Source organism: Coloeus monedula, assembly GCF_965178545.1.
Source record: "Coloeus monedula genome assembly, chromosome: 4".
NCBI classification, from domain to species: Eukaryota; Metazoa; Chordata; class Aves; order Passeriformes; family Corvidae; genus Coloeus; species Coloeus monedula.
The window spans coordinates 17273460-17300922 of record NC_138784.1 but is presented as its reverse complement, the minus strand read 5'-3'; the positions used below and the strand labels follow the sequence as shown (position 1 = coordinate 17300922).

The window sequence follows — 27463 nt, the reverse complement described above, 5'->3', positions numbered from 1 at the left end:
GCTGAGGGTAACTTTCCCAATCAGTCACAGTCTAACGATTTTCCTCTAAAAATGCTATACATGCTTGATGCTACAAGTGCCCTGGATCAATAGTTCTGGCAAGTGAAATTGCCTGTTTGGAAAGAAAGAGGCATGCAGGTTAGATTCTTGGAGAAGAGCTTCCTTGTTTTTCTTCCTTCACTGCCAATTTCTTCTGCTACTTTAACCTCTTTAAAATCAAGGCATTTCTGAAAATCCGCATCAGCCACAAATTTAGTGCGGGCCATGGTGTTCCAATTTTCGTGGTAGGCTGCCTTCCCCAAACTCTAAAGCAGCCTTCTTTCAGAGGCCCTGCAAAGGAGGCACCAAAGCCATGTCTTGCTCCCATTTTCAGTTAAGCTGGAACTATTACTTTCATGGCTAGTATTTCCTGTGGAAGATAAATTCTTGGTTGCTATTGTGGGGATGAGTGGTACTCATGGATGAGGTCTCCTTCCTAGTAGAAAACCAGCATAAAACAAATCACTGTAGCATTTGTGATGCCAGCTCTGCGCAGGTGAATTTTCTCATCTGCACTCGGCCATCCATCGTCAAGGTCCCTGGATGACCAGCAAAGCCACAGAGTCCCCAGACTGAAAGCAATCAGGCATTTCTTTTCCATGTCTACTCAAAGTAGCAAGGTCAGCTCTGTCCCCCGGCTGGATGCTGGTTTGGGCTGTAGGGTGCAATGCTGGGTGCTCACACAGGCAGAACAGGTTCTGAATTGCTGGAGAAAGCTCTTGAATTATCTTGGGGGTGAGGCAGGCTAAGGAAACGAGCCAAGGCCAGCAGAGGACCAGCCCCCAAAAGCCAAAGCAGAAAGTGCTCTTTTAAGAGATCACTCCAGTTTAAACAAGCCCAGTGCAAAGCCAGAGCAGGGAAAGGCCTTACCCTGCAGAGAGCTGTTTGGCCCACACAGATCAGCCCCACACGCCCTGAATTGGATTGAAGCAATGCCCCCTGGAGCATCAGCCTTCCTGGATCCCACTTGTATGGAGAATTTACTGCTAACGGGGCTGTAGCACAGAGTTGCACTGAGTATCAGTTTCACTATGAAATGCCCTCGGCCCGCACCTGATTTCCACCCATTGCTGAGATATAATTCTCTGCTAATCTCAAAAAGGGAAGGGGCAGCCAGCTTTAGTAAAACCCCACATCATTGTTTTTTACCTTCCTTTTCTATCACCGAATTACCAGGGTTCTGCCATGTTGAAGATGGACACATTGCACACACTGGCGCACTCAGGAAAGCCAAGGGCCCAGATTTTTTCCGATCATCAGGAAATCAAACAAGTCATACTTGCTTTTTTCTACAGAAAATATTTATTTGCAAGAAATGAAAAGCATAACATACTTCACTACATACATATTTAGGCTACAAAAGCAGGTAGTCTGTTCTCTCACAGAATCAGGCAGATGATTTAAAAAGGAAAAACAGCAATTTCTTTCCACCCAATGGACATGTTTGCAGTATGAAAATCAGGTGGGACCGCATCCAGATGACAGCACTTGTACAAAAATAGACAGGCCACTGAACACAGACACAGAGTTAAATAGACATGGCAAGAGAATAGAGATATCTGCAGTCAGAAGAGGCCCCAGTGAAGTTTACCAAGGAGTTTGGGGGGGTTGCTTTTGCACTAGTATCACTGTCGCTGTCATCTTAGATAGTTTCAAATGTTTGCACAAACCTATACTGCATTCACATGAACAGAGGGAGAGGGAAAGACCAGCTTAAGTGCCCTAGGGGTGTCACAGCAGAGTGACTTAGTCACAAGGTGCTGTTCTGTATGGTCCAAGGCAATGGAATTGGCCCTGGATGTGTATTTCTCTTCAGGGGAGTAACACCAGGTGATTTACCCTTGGAAGGCCTAGTGAATCTCAGGGAAACTGGGATGTACTTGCACCACCCTCTGAGAGGAAACTGCTTCCCCTGGCTGGCATTTCACTGTGCCCAAGGGGTAGTCAGGGCAGCAGTGCTCCCAGGGAAGACCCCAGAAGACCAGCTCAACAAATTGTGTTCCTTGAGCTATCAGTTCCCAGGGGCCACCTTTTAAGGCTAACTTACACCACTAGAGGAAAAAAAAAAAAATTCAAAGCCATAATGCTACAGACCAAAAATGATACCAGAATATAAAATAATTATTTTTTGTACCAAACTAGAACTGTTCTATAGAAAGGCCAGACAGTCTATGCACACAAAATGACACAGTGCAACAACATTCCGTCAACAATTAATCACAGGACAGTCTTCAGACAGCAATTCACACAACAGTTTTACGAGTGCTCCGTGATGTGGAATGTGAACAGGTTTCAGAGAGAAATGCCTGGACTTTCTGCTGCACCAAGCCCAAAGTGCCCTGTGTGTTCAGGTAGATGCCTTTATTTAGCAACATGTATTACATTAAGAAAACTCTGTGGTTTTGATACCTTTTGATTATTCACCATGCACACGTGCACAGATTCACACACACACTCGTTCTTGCTAACTGTACAAATGAACAAAGCAAGATGCCATTATATCAGCACCACTGGATTAAAATCTGTCATGGTAAAGTCAGATGTGAGCAGAGTCCTGCTAAAAAAATGTATTACCTGCCTCTGCTTCCCCCTCTCTCTCTTCTACTCCCTTTACTATGGACTGCTAAGGTTTAAAGACTTTTCCTGCTGTTTGGAGGGGAAAGTGGGATATAACATAAAGGTCAGGTATGCATGAACAGGACTACATAGTATTAAAAAGCAAGGGGAATAGGAGTAAAGCTAAACCTAGCAGGTAACTAATGAAAGAGGCTATCACTGCTGATTTATGGAATCAAGAACTAGAAGGTTTCCCTGTGATGTGAGGAGTCCCTTGACCTGCCTTTCTTTCCCCCTTTCTGTAAGACAGGTCTACAAATCCAGCTTTCCCATGTTCTGTTCTCACCTCTTTAGTTGCAGCTCTTGGAGGAAGAATCTGGAGATCGGCTGTAGGGCAGACAAGAGACTACTGCTAATAAAGAATATCCAAACTCCATTCAGCATCAGATCCAAACAGCATCACGAATGAGTTTCCCACATGATGCACTTTCTCCTACACAGGAATTTGATTCATATATATATATACACACCTTGGTAAACAGAAAAAGGCCTGACATAAAAATGAGAAAACCAAATTGCAACTTCCCACTCAATCCTGGAGTTTCCAATGGATGCTGATCACCTAAGCAATGCAGTACTAATCCGGATCAACCTTCAACAAATTCTCTGAATGCCCAATGTCACTTTATTGGCCATGAGAAAGCTACAAGATGGATTGAATCCTTACATCTTCTTTGAAAAGACCTTACTTAACACATACATCAGTTGATTCCCCTTTGCAACCCCCAAAGCTGTTCAACTTTATCACTAGATAGTGCAAAGCAGCAACACATCATAGCACTACACTATTATTTAGGCTGGGACAACTTTTGTAGCTACAAAGTACTGACCTATCATTTCACCTTCAGAATACAAAATGTTCCCTTTTTAATTAGTGACTCGAAAAAGAAATATTTTAGTCACCAAGAGTATAAAAATACTCCATATTCCTCTGTTCTTAGCTGCGTGGGTTTTGAACAATGGCCTCTTGGCATTAGCTAGAATCTAGAGCCCAAATACTCAGTGGAAATCCCTCCCAACGTAGCAATTAGCATCATTCACTTACTTGACCTACATTCTAAAAGCGTCTAGACAGAATTCACCACTGATAGTCTGGGGGGATGGGAGTGGAGAAGTGGGTTGGTTTCTTTAGCAGGGAAAAAAGTTTTTAGATTAATTTTTGGTCTATGTTAGAAAAATCAAGAACACATTGAGATATACTGTTACACAGAGAGACGTGGAGGAAGAGGTCCCCTGTCAGTACAAATCAGACCTGCAGCCTCCAAGAGCAGTGTGTGAGAACTATGCTGGTTATATCAGCTGGGATCTGGCCTAAGAACCTCAGCCTAATCCATTAGTCTGTGCTGCTGAAAAATATTGAATGGTACAAACAAAATGAAAGAAGTGCAGCAAAGAACTATAAACAGCCTGGGGTGAAAAGCCCCAACATTATCTACACACTGGTAACAAGGCTAGAAACATCACATGCCCTGTGCTTCAGACTTTTTAAATATACGTATATATAAAATAATGCCCTACATTCCTTAATAGCTTATCTCCCTAGAAGCAAAGACCCAACAGATCTAGATGCTTTAAAGCTATAGGCCAAAAGGTAAGTTTACTAGTGTGTATAAAATTGTGCTGATGAGCAACATAACCTTACAGCTGAGGAATCTTAAGTTTATCACTGAAGTCCTCTACTGGAAATGGAAGTTATGTAGCACATAAAGCCTTTGCTTATCCTGTCCATACACACCCGACTCTACAGCACCAAGCCATTGATCACCAGAAAAAGCACACTAGCAGAAGGCTAAGGCTTCAAGTAATAGAGCTGAACTAACTAAAAGCACTTACTGGCATCCTCCCTGAATATGCCTTACTACTCCTGCCCTATGCCCTTAACTCAGAGCACAGAAGCTGCCTCTCCACGTGGTCTGCAGTGCATCAACGCTCTCACTGAGGTCATCCCTGGATGCTGAGGCTGGCACCTGTGCTGCCTCCTTCATCCCCTGCTAGGTACAAAACACGGGCACAAACTCCCTCTGGAGATTGTGGGGTCCTTGCCACACAACAGCCTGTGAGTAGGTGATGACAGGGGATTCCTTGGCCCCTAGCAGAGAAACCTGTTCCATTAAGGCCCCTGAAGAAAAATGATCACAAACATATCAAAGTGAAGCAAAGCTTTTCCTTATTATAAAGTAACATGTAATACAATAAATCCCCAAGCAATGTGTGTGCTAGGTCAAGAGATTCCCTAAAGGAGTACCTAAAAATAACTTACAGGATTACACAAATTCAGATTATAGCAATAGATTATCAAACACTTACAAGAAATCAGTATGGCCATACTGGCTTGGATGAACTAGTACAGAGGCCTGACCCAGACCATGGGTAGTTTAAAATGCTCAGGATGAAAACATGATTATCTTCCAACCAGATTTGAACCAACATGCCCAAATTAAACAAAAAAAGGGGCAAAGTTTTAATGGTGGCGAGTGCAGTAGGTTTCAGAGAGGAGGAGCCATTTTGGTTGTGCAAAATCATCTATGTTTTAAGAACTGAGAAATAATTCCACTTTGGTTTTCACGCAGTGAAGTTAGCCAGCTGTATCTGAAATGGGAGGTGATCCATTTAGCTGTCAATGGGCAGGAGCTCAGGCTGCACAGTGAAAACTGCAAGACTGGTAAGTGGTGGTGTGCTTCACACCCTGGGCCCCCTTTTGCAAAACATTTAACCACTTGGTTGCCCTCAGAGCAAAGCAAGGGTGTTCTGGAAAAAAAAAGACCGTTTAAAGAATTTTCTAAACTATGACCTTGCCCACTTATGCTGATCAGTCGGGGTCAACCCCAGCTCACTCCTGTCACTTTGCTGACCTCAAGTGGCTGAGCAATGCAGCCATCCCTTGTGGCACTCACCAGTGATCACTGTGAAGCCTTAAACCATTTAAAAAAAAACCAAACACAAAAGTTGTTAATGGATACTGGAATGATTCAGAGAACCCAGCAGGAACACTGTGAAGAGAAACAGACTTTATGGCGGAGACTGACCCACGCCAAGAAGGGAACTCTTGCAAAATAGACTACAACAGCATTTCTCCTCTCATGGTCACCTCAGGTAAAATATTAAGGCACTTGCATAGACAAATAGGGCATTACCTAGAAAAGCACATCTGTACACCAGAACTCAGTACTAGCTCATGGAGTCAGGCACTTGTTTCACTGTCGCAGATGTGAAACACCTTCTTAAAATGGCACAGAGGGGACTGATCCACAGTCCCCTCCAGTTCACCAAATTCCTTCCATTCATTTCGCTGACTTTTGAGTCAGGCCTGAGGGTGGCAAATAGGATGCCAAAGGAAGAAAGTCTAAGGAGAATGAAGAACAAGAAAGGAGCTGGTGTGACAGCTGCTGTAATAAAATACAAATACAATATTTTACAAAATAGAATAGTTGCAGGAAATATCTACTGTACATAGTAAAAAATTATTTGTAAGGCTAGGTTAGTTTTTCCCTTATTTATCAATAGGAAAAAAGTAAAAGAAAAAAAGAGCTTCAAATCACTTTTTTTTTAAATTGACTTTTTCTGGTAAACTGTAAAGTAGCTATGCTAGCCTGCTGAATTAGGATTTTCACATTAAATCCATCCTCAATGGAGCACGAGTGCCCTTCTGTAGGAACCAGATAAAACCCTGCTCACATTCTGGACTGAGTTCAACCATGCCCCTGCAAGGACAAATTGCAAGAAGCACAGCTCAGGCAAAGGCATGACCAGGGTACTGAGAGAGAGGACGCTTGAAGACAGTAACGATGTGGGACAAGGAGAAAACAAAGCATGGAGAAGAATACTGGACCAGGATCAGACCTGACTGCTGCTCTTGCCTTTCCCACTGAGCCTGGGCCAGTCAGTTCACCTCCCCATGTGCTCATCTCATTCCTCTTTCAACAGGTCTCCTGCCTACAAAATCAGCTCCTCAGACTAGAGGCTGCCTTGCCATACAGTTAATACAGTATCCACCACCTCTAGGCATGAACCATGCCTATCTGTACCCAAAGCAGTTGGTCTCAGATCACATCTCTGGAAAAGGAGACAAGAGGAAAATAAGACACATGGCTTTATTTTAGGACAATTCAAGCTTAAGGGGAGGAAATGGGTGTTCAGTGATCTTTGTGTGTCCGATTTCAGAGTCTGCCCAGCTCACTTGCAGTGTTAGGAAAGCTCAGTTGTCTTCATTGCAACTGCCTGAACAGAATTTTTCAAAGCTAATAAATACTATTTACAACAGTAACAGGAAGATGGCAAGGAAGGGAAAACAAAACACAAGACAATCTGAGACTGGGTCTAAACAAGAAATTTCATCAACCACCTAGAAGCCAATAAATTAAATCCATATGGTCCTCTCAGGAGGCACTTCTGGTTTAAGCCTTACATTGATTAAGTTTGGGGAAGGAACTGATTTAAGCTAAACAGATTAGCCTTAAGCAGACTAAAGGGCATCCGTCTAAAATATTGCATAAATGTAACAAAACCTGCTTTTTAAACAGATTTAGTTGAACTAGTGTAATTCTCCCACACAAAGTGTGATAAGACAGTGACTGATCTTTGCTTAATTTCTCAAGGGTGGAAGCAGGGAAGCCTACCAGGACTGCTTTCAATGCACAGAGAAACCTACCCTGCTAACTGATGAAGAGGCTGGAGGGGAGAAGAGAAAGAGCCAGGGGAGGACAATTCAGCAGCATCATGGACTAGCCCTCTCCTGCCTGTGCTCTGAACGCAGCACTGTTAGGGTCTTTTCTTGTCCCTTCAGAAGCAGGCTGCACACGTGCCTCTATCCCCCCAAAAGGCTCAAGTGCTGTAGACCAGTAGGCAGAGCTGTGGTGAGACTCTAAGCACCATCATGCTGCATCTCCTCTCTCTCCCAATTACCTTCTCCCAAGAAACCTATCACCCACACGCTCCCATTGGTTTTGCACAATTCACCCTTCTCCAGAATGTCTTTGTGCTCAGATCAAGCTGTGTGCATGTACAGACACACACACCCACCAGTCACTGGCACACTGCTGGCATCATCTGTTATCATAATTCAATCCTGTCCTTGCAGTATTAGACAGGAAAGGGATAAAAGCAGAGACAGGGACTGTGTGCGACATGAGGAAGGGAGTTACAAAGACAAGAGATCCCATCTGTAGTCACAGCCTCACCAGTCAATGCAGAAGTTGAACTCCCTCTCTTTTGTACTTTGGTTCACTGAGGATGATAAGTCAGGGGAACTTTGGTTGAAAATATGTGGGAAAGAGGGAAGTCAAGAAAAAAGGCCTTTTTTTATTTTCAAGAGGTGGCATTGACTCTTCTATCTATTTCAATTATCTTCAGTGTTTCATTTCCTTCTAGTTCGGAGTTGACTCTAGGGAACAAAAAAACAAAGGTTAATGCTAATAATAATTTTTAAAAGTACATATCCTGCTTGAATTGGCTAATGCTAAAGAGCCATTCAGCATTTACCAGGTATTTGTCAGTCAGTTGAGTCTGGTAACATACTGAATTAGTCATCTCTCTGATTCTAGGCAAGCAAAGGTGCAGCAGAAAGAAGCACACATATTTAAACCAGTGAATCGCTCTCTTTTCAGAGGCCTGCAAAACTTACATTTATGCTAAAAAAAAATAAAACAACAACAACAAAAAACACTCTTACATTTATGCTGAAAGTGAGGGAACTCAGTGTAGGAACTTAAGTACTCAGGTAATTTTATATGTCTGTCTCTTGAGACTGAGTCCTGCAAACTTTCTGCAGTAATGTTTTAGTAAGACGACTGCTGCGAGAAACTCCAGCTCTTCACGCCCATACCTCATAGAAAGCCCAGTGAGTCACAACCTCACACTCCATACAACTGGCAAAAGCTTATTCCTTTGGGAAGCATACAAGCAAGTGCTTTAAAGAAATGGGTAGGCCCAACTAACAGGCTTACAGGGGTTAGGTTTCTGGCAGAAGTACTGAGTTTGGTAGCTGTATTACTACAATTCTGCTGTAACTACTTCTCCAGAGCAACAGTGACTTTGTAGACTCTCCAGATAAAAACCAAACCCTTACTTCATGCTTCATGGTGCCCAGCATAGTTGAGCTGCTAGTCTAACCTCCGGCCTTCAGGCATGAACAACAGTGACAGAACACCTGTGTCCCAAGCAGCCCACCCTGCACTCACCTGTGCTGCTGCAGGCCCAGCAGCACTGATTTCTCTAGCCTGGTCTCGTTGGCTATTGTGAATTGCATTATATCATCCTGCTGTCTCCCTGACACAGCTTCCAGGGACAGTGCTGTGAACTTGGAGGTGTCTGTTTGCCTGTCATTGCGATCTGCAAAGGAGATTGGGCTTGATGGCTCCTCCAGCTGGTGAGGCTCTTCATAAATTAGTAGACTCCTTGACCTCACTGCATACAAAGACAGAAGGCAAAATGAGATGAGCAACAGACAGCCCAGAGAACAGCCCTGGTCATTTCAGGAAATGGAAACTGTTAGAGCACAGCCAAAGCTGCAAAGACGTTTCTTTTTCACAGTGATTAACTGGCAATTTGATAGCTGAAGAAAGAAACCACAGGAATGCTCCAGGTAGGGATCAAAAAGCTCTAAATTATTCACAAAACAAGAACAAAATTAAATAATAACTTTGATAATATATTGGTTCACTATGGTTATGTAATACTAACAATTTCCCATTCAGTCCTTGGACTCTTTGGTAACAGTGGCAAAGAAAACATCAACTGAAATAATTTGTGCATTTTAACAGTATGAACATTTGCTACTGAGTAGAAACCCTGCTACTTTTCACAGACCACTATCTTTAGTTCCACAAGCAGAGGCAAAAATTCTTTAAACAGAAGTACCAAGGATGCTAGTGGGGAAAAGGTTTTTGCTCATTTTTATGAAGACTGCTGCCATGAGCATAGTTTGCCAAGCTATCCTTCTTAGAAAAACATGGGTTTATACAAAAAAATGGCCATTTAAGGAGCAGAAAAGCAATAGGTGCTTGAGAAGGGGGTTAGGAATGGGGGTGGAAAACAAGTGCTTAAGTACAACCAAGTAAAGAGCAAGACTGAAACAGCTGTCACTTACCAATGGAATCTGTGTAGGACTCTGGTGAGGAATGCTGCCTGGGCAACACCATCTTTGTAGCAGAAGGATATGGCCCATAGCTCTGAGAGAAGCTGCCAAAAACTACTGCAAAGCACAGCACCACCATCTGGCAAAGGGAGGATGCAGGAAAAGTAAGTGCACTTGACCCACATGCGCACATGAGAACTGCTACTTTATCAAAACAAATCATTTGAGGCCATTCTCATCACTACACACCTAGAAAAGGCACCTATACAATAACAATTCAGTGTTCTAAAGGGCACATCTCAATGCTGGTTTCATTTTCAATGTCTGCACCATTCTGACCAGCTGCCTTATTTACTCACAAAGTTGAAAAGCAGATAAAGCTGCCATATGTGCTTTACAGATACTGCAGAGAAGTTCCAAGGTCACTTCTGCTGCTGGTCCCAGTCTTGCTTCCAAGTGACAGTGAGGCTAGACTGGGAGAACAGCTTAGGCCTTGTAAATGATTTCCATCAATTTGCAGCACTTTAGGTATAAAGGCAACTTGATAGATGAGTGTAAGGAAGGAAAAGGAAATGTTTCATTCTACTAATTTTCTTACCTTTACTACTACTGAAATAGGACAGAGGTAGATTTACAGCCTCAGTCATATTTTGATTTGCTTGAGCAAGTTTATTTTTATTGGTATCAAAAGAACCGAGCCTCAAAGATCACCCTTCATTTTCATTTTACAACCCTAGACACCATTTCCCACATATTATACTGCAGGAAATCATAAACTGGGTTACTTGGAGGAGCATTGCTCCTTCTTTCATCACTGCAGCACCCAACCAAAAGCACAGGCCCAGTCTCCTTCAGAACTTAGTACCTTCACACAATCATTAATCTTCATCAGTCACAAGTCTCACCTCCCTCAAAATTGTCAAATCATGAAAAAGGAGTTCCCCAGGCTGCAAATTTGCCATTGAGAGGCTTTGCAGAACAAGAGATGTGCCTTTGAGGAGTGGAAAGAGATTCTCATTCCCTTACAGTTCCCAGCTTTAGGGACACTCACCATAAGACAGGTCCCTGTTTGTGTGCTAGCTGCCTTACACGAGCGGGACACTTTGCCAGCAACCATGGCTTGGAGTCTCTGCAACTGCTGCAGAAGTGTTCTGGAAAGCAAAGACAACAGACAAGCATCACACACACTGACCTGCTTGTTGGTTAAATTGCTTTTTGTTTCAAATTCCACACATGGAAATAATACAGCATTTAGGATAAGGTAGAAATGGTTAAAGTCTTCTCCTTGAAATCACTAGCAAGGAATGTTTTTAGTTTTATGAAGTTTTTACATGTATTAGCACTGAAACTTTCAAAAAGATCTTTTGCTTTTCCCTCAGCTGATGTCCCTGAACAATTATTTCTTTAGTACTTTCAGTAAGTTCTTATAAATAAAAACTGTATTTTCAGTGTTTCTATAAGAAATGGCACATTAACAACTGAAACTGCTCTACATGCAAGAGACCAGTTGCATATATACCCTGACTGTGTCATGAATTCAGCAGGAATTTTGCCATTATTTTTAAAGATGCAGAATTGAGTTTATAACTGCTCTCATTGGTTATCAAGGTATAGGGCTACCTCCTTTTTCCAAAAACCTGCTGTTCAGTGGTTTAGAACACACGCTGAATGACTTCTAAAGAGAATGTCTTAAAACCAGACATAGGCACAGACCTCATTTGTCACATTCATTTATTAAATAAAACACTTTATTGCTATTTGTTAAACTGCAGAGTTGACAAAAATTGCAGATGCTGCAAGTGGATACTCTGATTGTATCTTTCAGAGGTCCCAACCATAATGACAATTCCCATATGGATGGAGTCAACAGTCCCAGACCAGCAGAGCCTTTCTGTTTTTTTTTCTTTTTCTGCTGTAGCATCAATTACTACAGTCAGAATACAAGTAATTTAAATGGGAAATGATCTCAAAGTATGATGAATACAGGGTTTTCACAGCAGTTTTCTTAACAATCAAGGAGCAACCCAAATGCCTGTCCTTAACACAAATATAGTATAACTTTATATCAAGATGTTAAATTTGCTGTTTGTTTCCAAGTTTACTTTTCACTTCTGTAAGTTTCACAACCTACTCTGGAGGATACCCCACAGAAACTCCAGACAACAGTTTTGGAGGCTGTTACGTCAAAAGCTAAAGCAAGAAGCAAGGTCAGGATGTCAGAGAAAATAGAAGGAGTATTTTAAGACCAAACTGGCTAAAAGCTAATTGTAGGACAAACCCAGAGGTGCCTTCACAGCTCAATATACACTGGTCTGCCTATTTTCATAGATTTTTTAAATCACCAATGCTCATCGCTAATTAGGGTTTAATGAATTCAAGGTCTTCAGGAATACATTCTGAAACGAGCACAAGGCATTCTCACAGCACAGATTTATCTGGGCCAGCAGATCCTTCTCAACTTATTAAGAAAGGATGTCTTGCATGCTCTTGAGAGCATGGCTTATTCTGCAGCTCAGTATTTAAAAAAGGAGAGCGATGTGCCCGATTCAATCCTTTATTCAGTATTACAGAGACCACAGGCAAATTGAGAGATACAAACAGTGTCCATCACATAAATGAGACCGTCCTAATTCCCTGCTCCCTTTGGCACCTCTCCCCAGTTCCTCCTCACATCCACTGCATGGCACGGGGTTCACCAGACTTGTGCACATCATTTCCTGGCACACAACACGTTGCACGCAGTATTCCCACCCCGTGCCACCAGCTGTGTTAGACAGCAATGCCCTTTTAACCCTGAACTTTCACTTTCAGTGCTATTTTGGAAGACTAAATCTTTCCCCCTTTTCAGGCCTGACTCACTGGGCTCGACACAGAACAGCTCTGCAGAGTGAGGAGGAAGGAGCTCTCATCCTCCTCAGCTCGGGGGCTGGCAGCAGCAGCAGCAGCCTTGAAATGCTGATCATTCTTGCCACTTTTTGTGGAGGCGTCAGTGAGAAAACAGCTAATGGCTGGTGAGGAAATCAACAGAGAAGAGGCAATTCTCCTCATTTTGCTCATCTCTGCCTTTTTATGCTCGATTTAAAAAACCTGTTGGGCAGAGTGGGCCCAGAGAGCTGATTACAAAACAGTCTCTTTGGAAAGTATAATTAGGCAGGTATTCTGAGGTCTCCAATACACATCCTCCACCTTATTTACCAACTATCTTCACTTAAAATGTCTTTCTTCCCCAAGTCATTTATCTGTTTGAGCAGAGCTACTGTTTTCTTCTCAACAGACAAGGACTCAGTGTTTGGAGCTGACAGGATACAGGTGCATTTGCAAACTGTGAGCAAGAACCAAGGGAAGAGCAAGAAACAAGTTCAATCAGAGATGACATCAGTTTATCCTGCCACATCCAAAATGGGACACTCCTTGGTGCTTTTATTCTCTATTTGAATCTGGAATGGTGGAAATCTGGATTCTGAGGTCAAAAAGATTCCCATGCAAAAGCTTGTGACTGGACAGCTGCATGGATGATCTGGACCATGAGAGGCAAAATCTCTGCCCAGCAGAACAAGGACTTTCCTAAAATATGATGCTCCCTCTAAATAGCAGTAGAAAGGCCACAAATGCTTTTAGTGGAATACACTGCCTATGGCTAAGTCCTAACAGGAAAAAATGCTATCCCAAGACAGCATGCTAAGGGGGTTTGCACCCACAGGGATTATTTTCACTGTGTCTGACACATTTCCCAGGGATATTCAATTAGAGGGTCACCTCCATAGGAGGTGTGACCGTGCTTTCACGCTTTTCCCTGCCAATGGAAGCACCTGATAGGAAAGCTGTAAAGCGACTGAAGACTCCTGCACTTCCTTCACTTACTGCCAGCAACCTTGGTCTGCCTGTGATGTCTTTATTCATCTTCAGAAGAGGCCTCTTCACTACCAAAGTATGGACCAAATCAAGGCTTCCCCTCTGCTCCCAGTGATACTTTGATTAAGGAGAGAAGTTTCACTACAGAACCACCTGGGAGACTTCCTCGAGTCAATACTTCTGTTTAAAATCCAACATCGATTCAAACAAACAAAAAACCAACCAAACAAGACATCTTCTAGGGGACACCAAACACTTCGTCTTAATCAAAAGTTTTTAGAGAATTGTTCCCATTCTGTGAGGAACAAAACCTAATTCTGATGAGGAGAGAGAAAAATCATTCTGTCTTTTAACTCTACACAGATTCCTCCTCTGCCTGTCCCATTTGTAGGAAAGAGGACAAATTCCAAAGTAAGGTTTTAAGTAAAAGACCACTTAAATCCATACTTTTCGTCAATTGAATTACAAAGAAAATCTCCATCAATTTTTCATAAAGGATGTTTCAGCAGGAAAGCCAATGTCCTGCTGCTCTGAAAGCAAGGATTTATTCCAGGGCTGCCAAGCTTTGTCAAATATTGTAAGGGTGGCCTGAATTTAAGTGCAAGATACCTCACTGCAGCTTAAACCTAGATCCTTTACTCCTTGAAAATGATTTGGTAAATTACTTTACCAGTCTCAAATAAAAAAAACAGCCAAGCAAGTCAGTGAAGTCTGGCAGCTTTGGTGCTGATAAACCCTTGGTGGGTCAAACTGATGTGCAACTTGATCTTTAGATGACTGGGAGTTGGAGAAATGGAAGAATATGCCACTTTTATTTACAAAGTGCTGCCTTTAAGGTGCTTGTTAGTGCAGATCTACACAGCTGGCTACTTGTTACTCCATGGGAGCAACTCTGGCAGCCACTTGCATGCATTGTCCATGTGTGACACTCTCAACCACACATGCACTGGATCCTATGTCTATCATTTCTCCAGGAAAAGGGATCATCAATATACTTACAAATACAGACTCAACAAAAGTGAGAAGCAAGAGCACTTTTCAACACATCATATCCAGCACCAGATGATTCAAAATTGTCTTTAAGCCCAAACAGACCTGGCTCCCAGCTAAACAACGCTGGTGTCAGAGAATGTTTGCAACCCTCTGGATCACTGGAAATTTCTGCCTTTGGCCTCCATGCCAAAATGTGAGTGGATCAAGCCTTGCTGGTGACTGGGACAACTCAGTTCACTACCCAGTGCCAGCTTCTTCTCACACCCTCTGCTTTCTAAGAGAGCAGTGTCCCACATGTTTAGATGCTACTCAAACCAATGGCTCACTCGTGGCTGTAAGGCAGAACAGATATGCATGCCATAACATGCTTCCTAAGTTTTGAGAAAACTGCCTAGGAAGGAACTTGGACAGGTTTCTTCTAAGGGATTGAGTCACACAAATTAGGAGAGGTAACATATGCTAGTGTTCTAATACTAAAGTTAACAAAAATGCTGCACTCACCCACTCAAAGTAATGAGAATTAAAGACTCCGGCATCGTGATCCTGCCTTGTCTTTTAAGATGTGTGAATGCCAAAGGAAATGTTCCTGGATGCAATTTTTTTAACCACACTTGCACCTTTGACATTACATCTTTTCGGACCCAGATTTTCAGGCTAAGGCTGGCTTTCAAGAAGATTCTTCTAACTTTTTTTATGTTATTGAGAGTAATGAAGGAACACTTTTATCAGAAAAAAATTCTAGCATTTCCATGGTTTGGAGCCAGATTTTGAAATGCAAGCAGGGTTTCCTTTAAGTCTAAGGTACCTATCAATGCAAATGTTTTCTATATATAGAATAGCATGCTCTTAAAATCTAATTGCACATACTGAAAGGAAACTGCTGCTCAATAGTTGTATGTTTTGGAAATTGCCCTTCAGTTCCTCTCAATCCAGCTAGATTGAGAATAAACATGATATTGACTGACAGCAATACATGTTCATGAACTTTCAGGTAAGCAGCTGTAGCCCAATTTTTCAACAAGGTAAAAATCCAACTTTGTCTTCATCTACACTTGAATGCATCATTTTAATATACAATCATAGCTCTTATTTTCCTGTTATCTTTCTTCCACTCTTACAATCATTCACAATGGAAGAACAGCTCTGATGTTTGTAGATCTACTTTTAGATAATATATTCAATAATATCTTCATTTTTTACTGAAATAAACTCAAAGTTACAACTAAAGTTAACTAGGGCACTGCTTTGGGCGTAATAAATAAGATACATGTCTGCATAACTGTGCCAGGTATTTTGAGAAAAAAAGTCCTAAATATATAAATTTGGGCATCTGACACACCAAACTGACACTAAATAATTTTGACCACCACTGCTCCGAACTTTGATTCCTGACTGTATGTAGGAGATGGAAGTTCCAGCTATAGGATGCTGTGAAGACAAGTTCTGAAACATGAACAGTTTCTGGACGTCATGCCAAGGTTCTGTGAAAATACCAGTGAGGAAATAAGACATTTTGAATTCACTGTAGGATGTAGATAATGTACATTAAACCAGGGCCTGGAACCATTCTCTGAATGAGACAGTAAATAGGAAAAGTGGCTTTTTGGAGTTAAGGTGAAAGCCTCATAATATGGTATGTTACAAAACTGAGGTTTGATGAAAGCAGGCACTTTAACAAATTTCCTCAGTACTTCATATGTAAGCCTTAGCACATTTTAGACTCAGTTGATATGTAAATAGCCAAAACAGCATTGCCATGAATTACAAGAATTTTTGTGCAGAAGGATGAACATCTGCTTCTCTGCAAGAGATCGCAGATCAGTATCAATGCTACGGCAGTGGGAAGGAAACAATGCAACTCATCCCGCATGGCCAAAGTATGAAGGATTTGGAGATAATATCACTTACTTAAAAGTTTTTAGAGCATTTAGCATGAAAGAATTAAGATAATCAAATAATAGATAAGATGCTAAAGGTCCTTTCTGAAAGAATGGACAATACCAACATAGCTGGTTCTCATGAGTGCATCCTCAACAGCTCAGAGGTGAAAACAGCTGGCCAAATTTATCTTAAGTGGGGAGAAAAATTCCAGGGTTGACAACATGTTGTCCCCAGGTGGATAATCTACAGCTGCACCTTTTCTTAAGAGAAGTTGGCTTCAGTACCTTCTGGGACAGATTTTGGGTGAGACATCCCTACTACACACCTACAGAATAATTCCTGGTTCTTTTATGTCAAACCCTGGAGGACGACATAAGAGGCACAGAAATGGCTTGGCTCTCTTCAAGAAAGCAGCAGATGTCTTTATGCATGAGCAGTGTGTGGGAGACACTCTCCAGCAAGTCACAGTGCTACAGGGTCTGGCTTCATGAAATTAGAGACTGGATCCAGAGATCAGAAACAACACATGCCACTCAATTAGCAATACACTAGCTGCCAGATCAGCTCCAGGGCCATTTTCCATGATTGTGGGTCTTATCTTCAAAACCCAGCTTCCTCCCACACTTCAGTGTCACCATCATGTTCCATGGTAATATTCCACCATCACTACAAATGCCTCTAGCTGGAAAGTGCTAAGAGTGGGCTCATCTAGTACCTACTCACTGGAATTTGCCACACTGAGCAAAAGCCAGGACTGACACTGCACTCTCAGCTAACACCCAATTAAAAGCTTAGCTATTCAACATCTTCTGCCATGTGTCCTTTGAAAAAGCCACCACTGAGTCACCCATTTCCTCAGAAATGAAGCAGCAAGAAGGTGATTTTTCTTCCAAATGAAGGAAATTCTGGGGTGTGAGATGGTTAGAAGGGTGCACAATAATTGTAATGACATCTAGTAGTGCAGAAGGAACTAATAATGACTTGAGTTTTAGCACTGTAATTTCTGGAAGTGTCATGTCCCAGGTTAAAGCCTCCTGGCAAAATTTCACTAAATAAAGACAACTGGGAGAGCTGGACTGTAGTTTTTTGTTTGTTTTGTATTTCTAATTACTTTCCCTTGGGTAGTGGAAGAACTCAGAGAAGAGTGCTAAAAGGTTTCTCAAGCACACCACAGGCTAGGGAGAGAATTTAAGACATGCCATCAAAATCTCCATGTTTTACATCCCACTGCAGTCACAGTAATTGGCATTCCACATCTTTCTCTGACATGAAGCCCATCAGACACAGCCATTGTTCATATTTCAGTTGATCTCTTAACCTCCATATTTCCACTCTTCACTGTAATATCCTGCTACAGTTTTGTTTGGTGATCTCCATACCTTACCTGTTAGTGTTCTCCAGGACTTCAACCTTCTTACGCAGCTCACTGTTTTCATTTGAGCAGGTCTCAACTCTGGAGACAGCACAATGAAATATAAAAACATCAGTTATTTATTCAAGTGATTGTAAAACAAGGCAAACTTGCTTTCACTGAGAGCTCTATGATCTTGCCTAAATTTAAAGAAACATTACACCAATGAACTTCAGTCATAACATTTAATCACACTTCATAGTTTTCGCTATGAAACACATAGCGAAAGTTGCATTAGTTGCCTGGCAAATGCCATGCTTCTGAAATCAGATCCTCAAATTTCAAGTTTATGAGGGCTAATAAGCCAGGAGACCAAAGACTGTGCTCAAGACTGTCCCAAGATACTACCCATTTCCACACTGTCCCTGGAAATCCCCAAACTAAAGAAAACTGTCATAACACGGCACGTAAAAGGTCTAAGTACAATATGTGACTCCTAAGAAGACAAACAGGACCATCCTGAATAGCTTCAAGAAGAAAAAAGGGAAAAAGAAATAGCCTTGATATCTGGTATGCATGAGGTGGAATTTCACAAGAGTAACTCTGAGGAAGCAAGACAGATCTAAAAAGAGACAAGAAAAAAATGGAAATTACATCAAAGATATCACCAAAGATGGTACAAGGGTTTTAACAGAACCATCTGGTGAATTGCATAAGAGTAATACTAGAATATTCATCTCCTGGAAGAAAGATTAATTTGGAATATAAATCACTAACTGGGGGTTTGCCTCCTGCTTGCTAAGGGAGTCGATGGGTCACATGCTATTTTCCTGAGTCCTGCTTATTTTCCCAGGCAGTCCTGACTCACCCACTTCCTATTTCTGTTTCCATCTGCACTAGAAGACAGAATATATTCACTCTGGATCCATCTTTCCCTGGACTGCCTGTCCACTAGGCCAACACAGCTGCCTGAGGCAAAGGCCAATACAGCTGGTCCTGCCTAACTTAAGGTGTGAAGGGCTTGCTGGCACGTTAGTGACCTGCTGCAGGCAGGCACCATCCTGACCCCCCAACAAGCAGCTGCCAGGAGCAGGGCCTTTTCTCAGTCACTGCCACGAGATGGCAGCTGGCACTCTGTGCATGGAACCATCCCAGCATCCACAGCTGGATCCCTTCCCAGTCCCACAACTAGTGCTATTGGTCTGCTTGAAACAGGAAGGAGGCTGGCTTACTTTTTTTCCAGACTGTCCATGTATTCTTTCTTTTTTCTTCTACTTTCCTGGGCAGAGATCTAAGGAAAAAGGAGGAAAAACACCAAATATTTGCATAGAAAACAAAAGCATCAGAGATGAATTAATAAACTGGTAAGAAGCCCCAGTGTTATTAGATTCAAGCTTCTGTCTTGTTCTCATTTTTATTCCTGGCAAGCAAAGCACTGACTTGATCTATTTCCACATTCTGAAGCAAGACTCCTCCTCTCAGTCACATGAAAAAAATCATCCCCTGCTAACCTTAAAAAGTAAATCAGATTCATCTGGAGAGAATATCCTAGGACAAATACTAAAAGATGATCCCAGGACAATGTGTGGCATCTGGGAGAGGAAAAGCCCATGAATGTGTTAGAAAGCAACTCTGCAGACAAGGACATGGGGTCCTGATGAACAAGTCAAACATCTGTCAGCAATGCCCCTGTTGGAAAAGCAGCCAACCAAAGCTGGATCTGCATCAATGAGATTGTAGGTAGCAGGTCCAGAGAAGTAGCTCTTCTCCCTCTGTTCAGTGACTGCAAAACCACAGCTGAGTACAGCAGTACAGTCCATGACTCAGAAATAAATCCTCTGGATGTACAGAAGCAAGCCCAGAGGCAAACTACTGCTATAATAAGCATGGCAGAGCACGTGACATTTCAGGAAAGGCAGAAAAAGCTGGGCTTGTTCAGATTGTAGAAGAGAAGGCCAAGGAGGGAATCCTATGGCTGTCTTCAACTATCTCGTGCAGCAAAGATGATGCCAGAGCTCTCAGGTGCACAGCAAAATGGCAAGAGACATCAAATAGAAGTTGCAGCAAAGGAAATTCCAATTACACACTAGGGATTATATTTATTTGTTTTTACCACAAGCGTGGCCTAATATAGGAACATGGTGCCCAGAGACACAGAGGACTCATCACCCCTTGGGGCAGTAAAACGTGACTGGACAAGACCCTGAGCAACCTACTCTAAGCTGATCCTGGTTTCCAAGCCAGGGCTTTGACCAAAGGACCTCTAGATTTCTCCTCAATATAAATGACTCTGATTCTATGTAAGTGGTACATGAAATGCACATCACTTCAAGAATTTTTGAAAAAACACATTAAAAGACCAAATTCCAATTTAGTATGGACAAATTTACACCTCTATCTGCAAAACCAGCAGCAGAATAGAGTAACCACAAAAGATGTGCTAAAATCCTCTAGAACAAGTAAGCTGTCCAGGTCTGAAAAAAATTGCATTCTTCCCTATCACTAGAATCTTCCCCATGTCAGAAGGAGAAAAAAAAAAAGGCTTATAGGGCCATTTGGCAGCCTTGGTATCAACTTTACAAGTCACTGAATTCAGTGATCAAAAGACTAGTGCACTGAAATACACAGTCATATTTTAAAACAGGAAACAGAAAAGAACACCTTCCTCACCATGCAAAGAATACAGAGGTCTTTGCCTACCATAAGGGGAGAATTGTACTGGTTTTTAAACGGAGCCAAGCCACAGCAACTTGATACTCTGCCTGTTAAATACTCTATTGTTAATGGGCTCAGGTAAATACCTACACTGAGGCACGCTCACAGTGACAGACAATTTGATGGATGTGTTTAGGAACAAAGAAAAGCACTTTACTAAAAGACAACTTACAGCATTCAACAGTACCACAGACCATGACTACAGAATTCTGCAGCATTTTTTAAAACAAAGGACAAGTAGGAACTACCCAGCAAAACTAACATTTACCTTGTTTTTTATTTTCCTGCGGATTTTCTTTAGAACTTTCTCCTCTGCTTTTGTCAGGGGCAGTTTGGTAGGGATTGGGTAGCCCTCTGCTATGAGAGTCCTCTTCTCTTCTTCTGTCAGAATGAGAGGGCCAGTCCCCTGTAATTTCTTCAAAGGTCATAGAAATGAAATAATATAAAACAGTAAGTGCACACAGTCCTAGAAGAAAAGGCTGTTAGGGAAGAGAGGCAGGTCCCCCCCTTCAGAGAGGACTAGGCCTACTAGAACAGCCCCCTGCAATTGTGAATGTGTGGAAGACATTTTAGGTAACTTCTATTCAGAGTTCGAACCTTTGGGACAGGATTCCCCCAAAACAGTGGTTCTTGGCCCAGCTCTGTACACACTGAGGCCAACAGTAAAACTGTCTTTGGCTCAAACAGGGAAAGAAATACATGAGAAACACCACTGAAAATCCCTCCCTAAAGATCACCACTTGCTAATGACATGGCAAGAGGACAGATGCAGATCTACCAGAGACAGGTCAACCCAGCAGGGCTGGGCCCTAAGGCAAAACACAGTCCCTGATGGGATAAAGCTAATAACACCAGTGAACCCTGTCTCAACTTAGAGGAGAGGCCCATGCTGTTCTCTGTGGGAACAGAACAGACCAGTGAGCAAGAATTACTGGATCTGCAGTTTTGACCAGACAGGAATTCATCTAAACAACAACAGAAAGTTAGCAAATCTCTGCCAAAACCAGTAACTAAAAAAGTTTAAAAACAGACACACAGATAAATGATGGAGAAAGCCAGCTCAACTTACATGTGGTGCAGTCAGGAGAGGGGAATTGGAGAGCACTGAAGCTGTGCGTGACGCAACCTTAGCCGTGGCCTGGAGCTGGATTGGGCTGGAAGGAGGGAGTGATCGAGCTGGGCTCTGCCCTCCTTCGGAGTCACTGCCATGGCTGCTGGGAGGGGTGGGAGGCAAATGCAGGGGATCCACTGCTAAATGGCAAGAGAGACAGAAGGTAACACAAGGGTTTAAAGTGTCAATTTAAATTGCCACTACAGCCACCACCACCACCACCACAGTTTTCAAGACTAGGAACGTCTGCTTAAAAAAATGCATCGCGCAAAAGTGGCAACTTGGAAAAGGTTCGGAGCATGTAGGTCTCCAAACAAGGAATGAAATGCAGCAGCTATCTTTAGGTTTGACAGACAAAACAGGGCTCTGTGCATATGCTCCAGTCACTTCTACCTACACTTCAGCTCCTTCTTCAAATGTTTTGAGGTTTATGTATAATGTAAAGTACAAGTTCCCTGCTCCTGGGAAACCACATGAACAGAGGGGCTCTGAGCCAGCACACTTTCTCTCCAAAAACAATAGTATTTTCTAACTTTGCTGTGGATTAAACAATTTGCCAGTATTTTCAAGGGAAGGGATCACATCCAAGGTGTTACATGATCAGGAAGGAGAGAAAGGCCTCCTAAGGACATGGTTTGGCACAACTGAGAAGTGACTGACAACCTAGTGACAGCAAAGGCTTCAATGCACTGATGGAGCAGGAGCAGCACAGGCAGCCACCACACGAACCTCTCCCACAATTGTCTACCCAGGGCCATAAGATAAATCCAATTGCAGCCAGAAAAACCTGCTCTAGAATTGGCAGGCAAAGTGCTGCCTATGACCAAATGGGTCTGGACCAAGAGAAACGGGGCATGTCTCACCTACTCTTATTGCATGGACAATTTAGCAGATGCTCAAAACAGCCATAACTCAGTCATTTTTTTTCTCTGAGCTAAATTTACAGCAATTAGATTTTGAAATAGGAAGATACAGGGCTAATCTGCCACCTTCCTCTTCTGTTATGCTTTGCAAATTTGAGTTGAAAAGATCAAATGGGTAGTAAGGGAGGATGGGAGAAAAATAGTAATAAAAAAAGCTATGAAACTCTTTTTGTTTCACATCTTAGCTCTTGCAGAAGAAGAAACATATTTGAAAAACATAAAGGCCCTTAATCCCACAAAGTGAGCAAACAAATCTACATCCTGGCTTGAGATACAGCCTCCCTTTATCCACCTGCTACATCATTTGCTTCTCTCCCTAGAGCTGTACTACCTACCTACAGAAATGAATTCACTAACAGAATATCAAGTGTTTCTAACTGAAATGCAGCTATCTGCTCAGATTTCATGCCAAATATTTGGCTCTTCCAAAGTTTTCTTGGCTGTAATTATGTTTAGCTTTCAGAGGACGGATTGTTGCTCCTCCTCCCACATTATAACGTAGTACAAAGAGATGATGGTTTTTCTTAAAACTAATATGCTACAAATAGATTCACCTAACTTTTATTTTCATATAAGCTCACATCCCGCTTTTGCATCAGAGGTCAACAGTAAAGTTTCCTATGTCTTATTTAAGTCTCCTCAGATTGACTTCTTTTCTACCCTACATAATCCTGTACTTGAAGAATTCAAGATCCCTTCAGTAGAATTATTAATATCCTACAGAGTAAAAGGGATCATTTTCTTCAAATTGAAAAAGGGGGGGGGGGGGAAACAAAGAAGCCCACATAAAAGCTCAGAGAGACTCTGGCTCTTCAGTAGCCTGAGCTGAATCCCTAGAAAACAACAGCTTCAGCACAAATACTAACACAGTGAACAAGAAATCCAAATATTTAATCAAGGTGAAGTACATTTATTGTGCTTTCTGGTCATGTCTGCCTACATTTTTGTTTGGTATTTAACACACCTTCCTTAGAAGAGAGGTTCAGGAACTGATCCACTTCATGGGGCTCCAATTTAATCTCTGGAAGAACTTTCTGGGTCAGTGGTTTCATCTAGAAAAGAGAAATTAACAGCATGAAAACCTAAAGTACATATCTTAAAAATCTTAATAGAAGGACACAAGGATTACTTCTCCATAAATGGAGAGGTTTCCTCTCCTCCTGCTCTGCCACAGGCAAAGCTTTAACCGCTTCACAGTTTGCTAAACCAGGCTACAGAGAATACTGCCCTGACTACTCCCACTATGGCTTTTCTTACTACTATATTTAGCTAAAATAAAAGATTACACCTCAGAGATGACATTTCAGACTGAAAGCTAACATGTAACCCACTCAAATTGCTTCTCTTAGCAACAGAGCTGCTGCTAGGATTTGCCAGACTGCATGGTCTGTTTGAGCAAGGACAGAAACACCCCTGGGAGCCGGGGAGAGCCTGTTAAAGGCCATTGTCATCTGGCAGCAAGAACAAGGTGCCAGTCACTGAGCACCAGGTTTTGGGAGCTGAGTTCCTTTCACACTGTTGAGGAGCAGGAAAAGCAACAGTCACTGCTGACTAAAGTTTGGAAGACACCTGGCTTGCCCCATTGGCAGGGCTGGGGCACCAGGCTGCCAAGCTGTTGTCCAGAGCCTGTCTGTGTGCTACAGTCCCAGGCCTGAGGAAGCCAGTCTGGCACACCAGCAGGTTAATTGCAGCCAAAATCTCTCTCAGTAACCTGTATAACTAATCCATGCAACAGCGATGAGCCACCTGTAAGTCCCAATACCTTGAAAATCACGGCATCCAAGCTACAGCAGGACTACATTCTGGGAACAGCACATTCAAACTAACAGAGAATTATGGGAAACTTGTGCTTAGCTTTTTTCAGTTTCTCACAAAATCATATCTGTTGCACATATTTCTGATCCACATCCAAGTGGAAATATTTCTCTTCAGCATATATCAACTCCCTCCAGCCTGGGCTGACACTGCATCCTGGGGGCTGACAACAGCCATGCTTCTTCCTCCACTGGCTGGGAACCTGGTGAGCCACCAGCTGCTGCAGTTCATTCTCCTGAGCCAAACTAAGCTCTTTAGAATGCCCACTTGCTGCTCCAGCTGTGGTCAGAAAGGCATCACAAAGCGTCTTATGAGGCTGGTTGGTCTGGAAGAAGCAGCAGCTTGAAATATCAAAGCTTCACAGATCTGCAAAAGTAACTTCACAGGCACACAGGGCAACTCTCCAGTCAATCCAAACAAGGAGTCTTACTCTGCTTAGGGGAAGGCACAGCAGCACTAAAGCAAGTTCTTATGAAAGACACTTAGCTTGTCACAGGCTTGATAGAGCAAATGGATTAGTCAGTTCAGGTGCAACTGGTTCATTAGAAACTATTCAAATATTTCTAAAAACCCAAGAGCCCCAGGCTCTGGGGCTAGCATAGAAGACTAAGTTGTATATCCATCCATTAAGAGCTGAAGATGCAGAAAAGTGTTTTGAAACACAAGCTCTTACAGCAATAGTGCGACACCAGCAAACATCAAAAACCATTAAAGCAGACTGCAGTGTGCACCTTGAGCTGCCAAGCTTTGGCACCAAGAAGGCTACACTGGTATGCAGCCTTAGGAGAATTTGCAGCTAACTGTGCAGAGAGGAGAACAGAAAGTCTGCAGTACCAGGGCATCTGTCTGTAGTACAGGCTGTTCCCCCTCCAGCGACGTGGCCGTGATGGTGAGACTGACTGAGGGAGCAAGGCCTGATGTCTCACACAGCCCTGGCTCAGTCTTTATTGAAGCTGGAGTAAACTCTGTAGCCAGACACCATTCCTCATTTTCCAGGTCACCTGCCAGGGAAGGAAATTGGACACCGCATGTTTAGATCAGAGACAGAAAGACTACAAATGAAAATAATGTCATTCCTCCTCCAGAGAAGGAAAACAAACACAGAAGACATTTTAGTCTATCAACAAAACTCTGCCCTTACTATTCAGCTCTCAGTCAATGCAGACAACCATGCCATTTCAGGGCTGTAACCTAATCCTAGCCCCAGGATACACAGAGGAGCAGCGAGGAAAGACACAGAGCACTAATCACTGTACATTGCTGAAAGCTGCTAATGTGCAGCAGAACAAGACTAAACAAACCACTGGGTAAAGCAGCCAGGGAGGCATGTCCTAAACAGGCTAATGCCTGCTGACTCAGTTTTATTCCTCCTTCTAGAGATAGCCTTTAGCCAGACTTCTGCTGCTTCTACTGCTTGCAGTCAGCAAATAGCTCAAACGGTGAGATTATACTTTTAAGAACAAAGTATTTATCACACCCTTAACTTCATTTTTTTCCCCCAAGGACTCATCTAGTAAGTGCAAAAGAGAATATTCTTTGATGATTTCACAGGAGCACCAGTGCCATGGTGATCATGCTAATTTCCTCCACAGAGCCTCTGGGAAGTCACAGCACAGGATGCATATTTTAACTAACAGCAAGGAAACGTGCATCACGTGTTGGCAGGATTATCCCCTAACTCCACTTACTGAAAGCTCACTAGTCAGGAGAAAGCCATGCAACTGTTTTCTAGACAAAGCTGAAAGGTTTGCCCAGCACTATCAAGAACTGGAAGAAGGCTGGCATGGTAAGTTTAGCTCCGCATTTCCATTCCATTTCCATTCACTGTTTGACTTGCTGAAAAAGGACTTATTTTCCCGGGTTTGAAGTACGATAGAGGATCAAGAACTTGGAAAGACTCAAACTTTGAAAGAATTCCACAAGGCTAATAACAGCCCCTTTTAAAAATGCAAAATAATCAAATGCATTTTTGGCAGTTGCAATTCTGCCTTAGAAAACTTCCTATCCCAGCTGCTAGACTCGACTCATGTAGATTCCCTCCTCTTGCAGGAGAATATCCTACACCAGGTGCACTTCATCCCAACAGCATGTGGCACGGTCCTCTGCTGCCACTGAGCAGTAGTTGTGAGAGGTGTATCCATTAAACTGAGCAGCTGGAATCTGAAGGCAAATATACATAAAAGAAAAAAGAGTGCTGATCTTTCTTTCAAAGCTTTCTTATGCCTTCATACAGAGTCTTTACTGCATATACAAAATTCAAACAGAGAGAGCAAAAACATACGCTGTGAACAGCAACAGAGATTTGAATTAACTGTGCGCTGCACCAACATCCTGGGAGGCAGCCATGGGGCTGTGGCTGTGCCACCAGCATTCTGCAAGGCTGCACAAGACCCTTCATTCACAGCTGAGTGTATCAAGCTGCTGAGATGTCAAGAGAGTTCAGCTGCAAACAGGTAACAAAAATAAGAGTGGGCTTACAGCCTCTGTGCTGCTGTGTGTCCTTGCTATTAGGACCACACACACAGGCGATGGGCAGAAGCTGGGTGCCTGGAAGAAGGGAGAAGAATGTACATCTCCAGTGCTAGCAATTACTTTGTGGTGGGACCTAACCTCCACCACTGGCAAGGAAGGAGGTAATTTGGGTGAAGACACACCAAGGAATTAAAAATGAAAAATACGTATCCTGTAATCAGAAACTCAAGAGCAGCAAGCCCAGCTCTGCCAGATTTAACTGCAGAGCAAGGGCTAAACACCATATTTAAGCTTCTGGAGAGCTTACTCCCAAAGCTTCCTGGGAAATGCAAAAATGCAAAAATAGAAATATTTAGGAAAAAAAAAAGAGGTAGGCTTGTCTACCTCCTCAGGAGAGAGGACATTGCTCTCTTTCAACCCTCCCTGAGCCTCTCTACTCACAAACACAAAAGCACAGCTCCCTCCCAGCTTGCTGTGTGTGCATCATTCAGGTAAAACCTTTAAAGTGATATCTGCCTGGAAATCCAGAATCCCTTGGCAAATGCAACTTGCAAATGCGTGTTTGGATAACTTGTGTCAAAACTGGCCCCACAATCATGTTGTGCAGAGCCTCCATTTGCTGC

At 42.6% G+C, this 27463-nt stretch overlaps 1 protein-coding gene across 2 annotated transcripts in view; it reads right to left on the bottom strand.

Moving 5' to 3' along the window:
- Positions 1-1396: 1396 nt before the first annotated feature.
- The window catches only part of CREB3L2 (cAMP responsive element binding protein 3 like 2), a 75098-nt gene continuing 49031 nt past the window's right edge, over positions 1397-27463 (bottom strand). Inside the window, exons 3-12 of one of the 2 annotated variants that reach the window (XM_082280268.1) lie at positions 25203-25369; positions 23518-23605; positions 21589-21770; positions 20788-20934; positions 19037-19095; positions 17838-17906; positions 10779-10878; positions 9740-9866; positions 8832-9057; positions 1397-8035 (exon numbers count right to left, since the gene is read on the bottom strand). In XM_082280268.1, the coding sequence (XP_082136394.1) occupies positions 7960-8035; positions 8832-9057; positions 9740-9866; positions 10779-10878; positions 17838-17906; positions 19037-19095; positions 20788-20934; positions 21589-21770; positions 23518-23605; positions 25203-25369 (1241 nt within the window). In that variant the 3' untranslated portion in view covers positions 1397-7959. The remainder of the gene's footprint in view (positions 8036-8831; positions 9058-9739; positions 9867-10778; positions 10879-17837; positions 17907-19036; positions 19096-20787; positions 20935-21588; positions 21771-23517; positions 23606-25202; positions 25370-27463) is intronic. The other variant, XM_082280269.1, reaches the window with a different exon arrangement.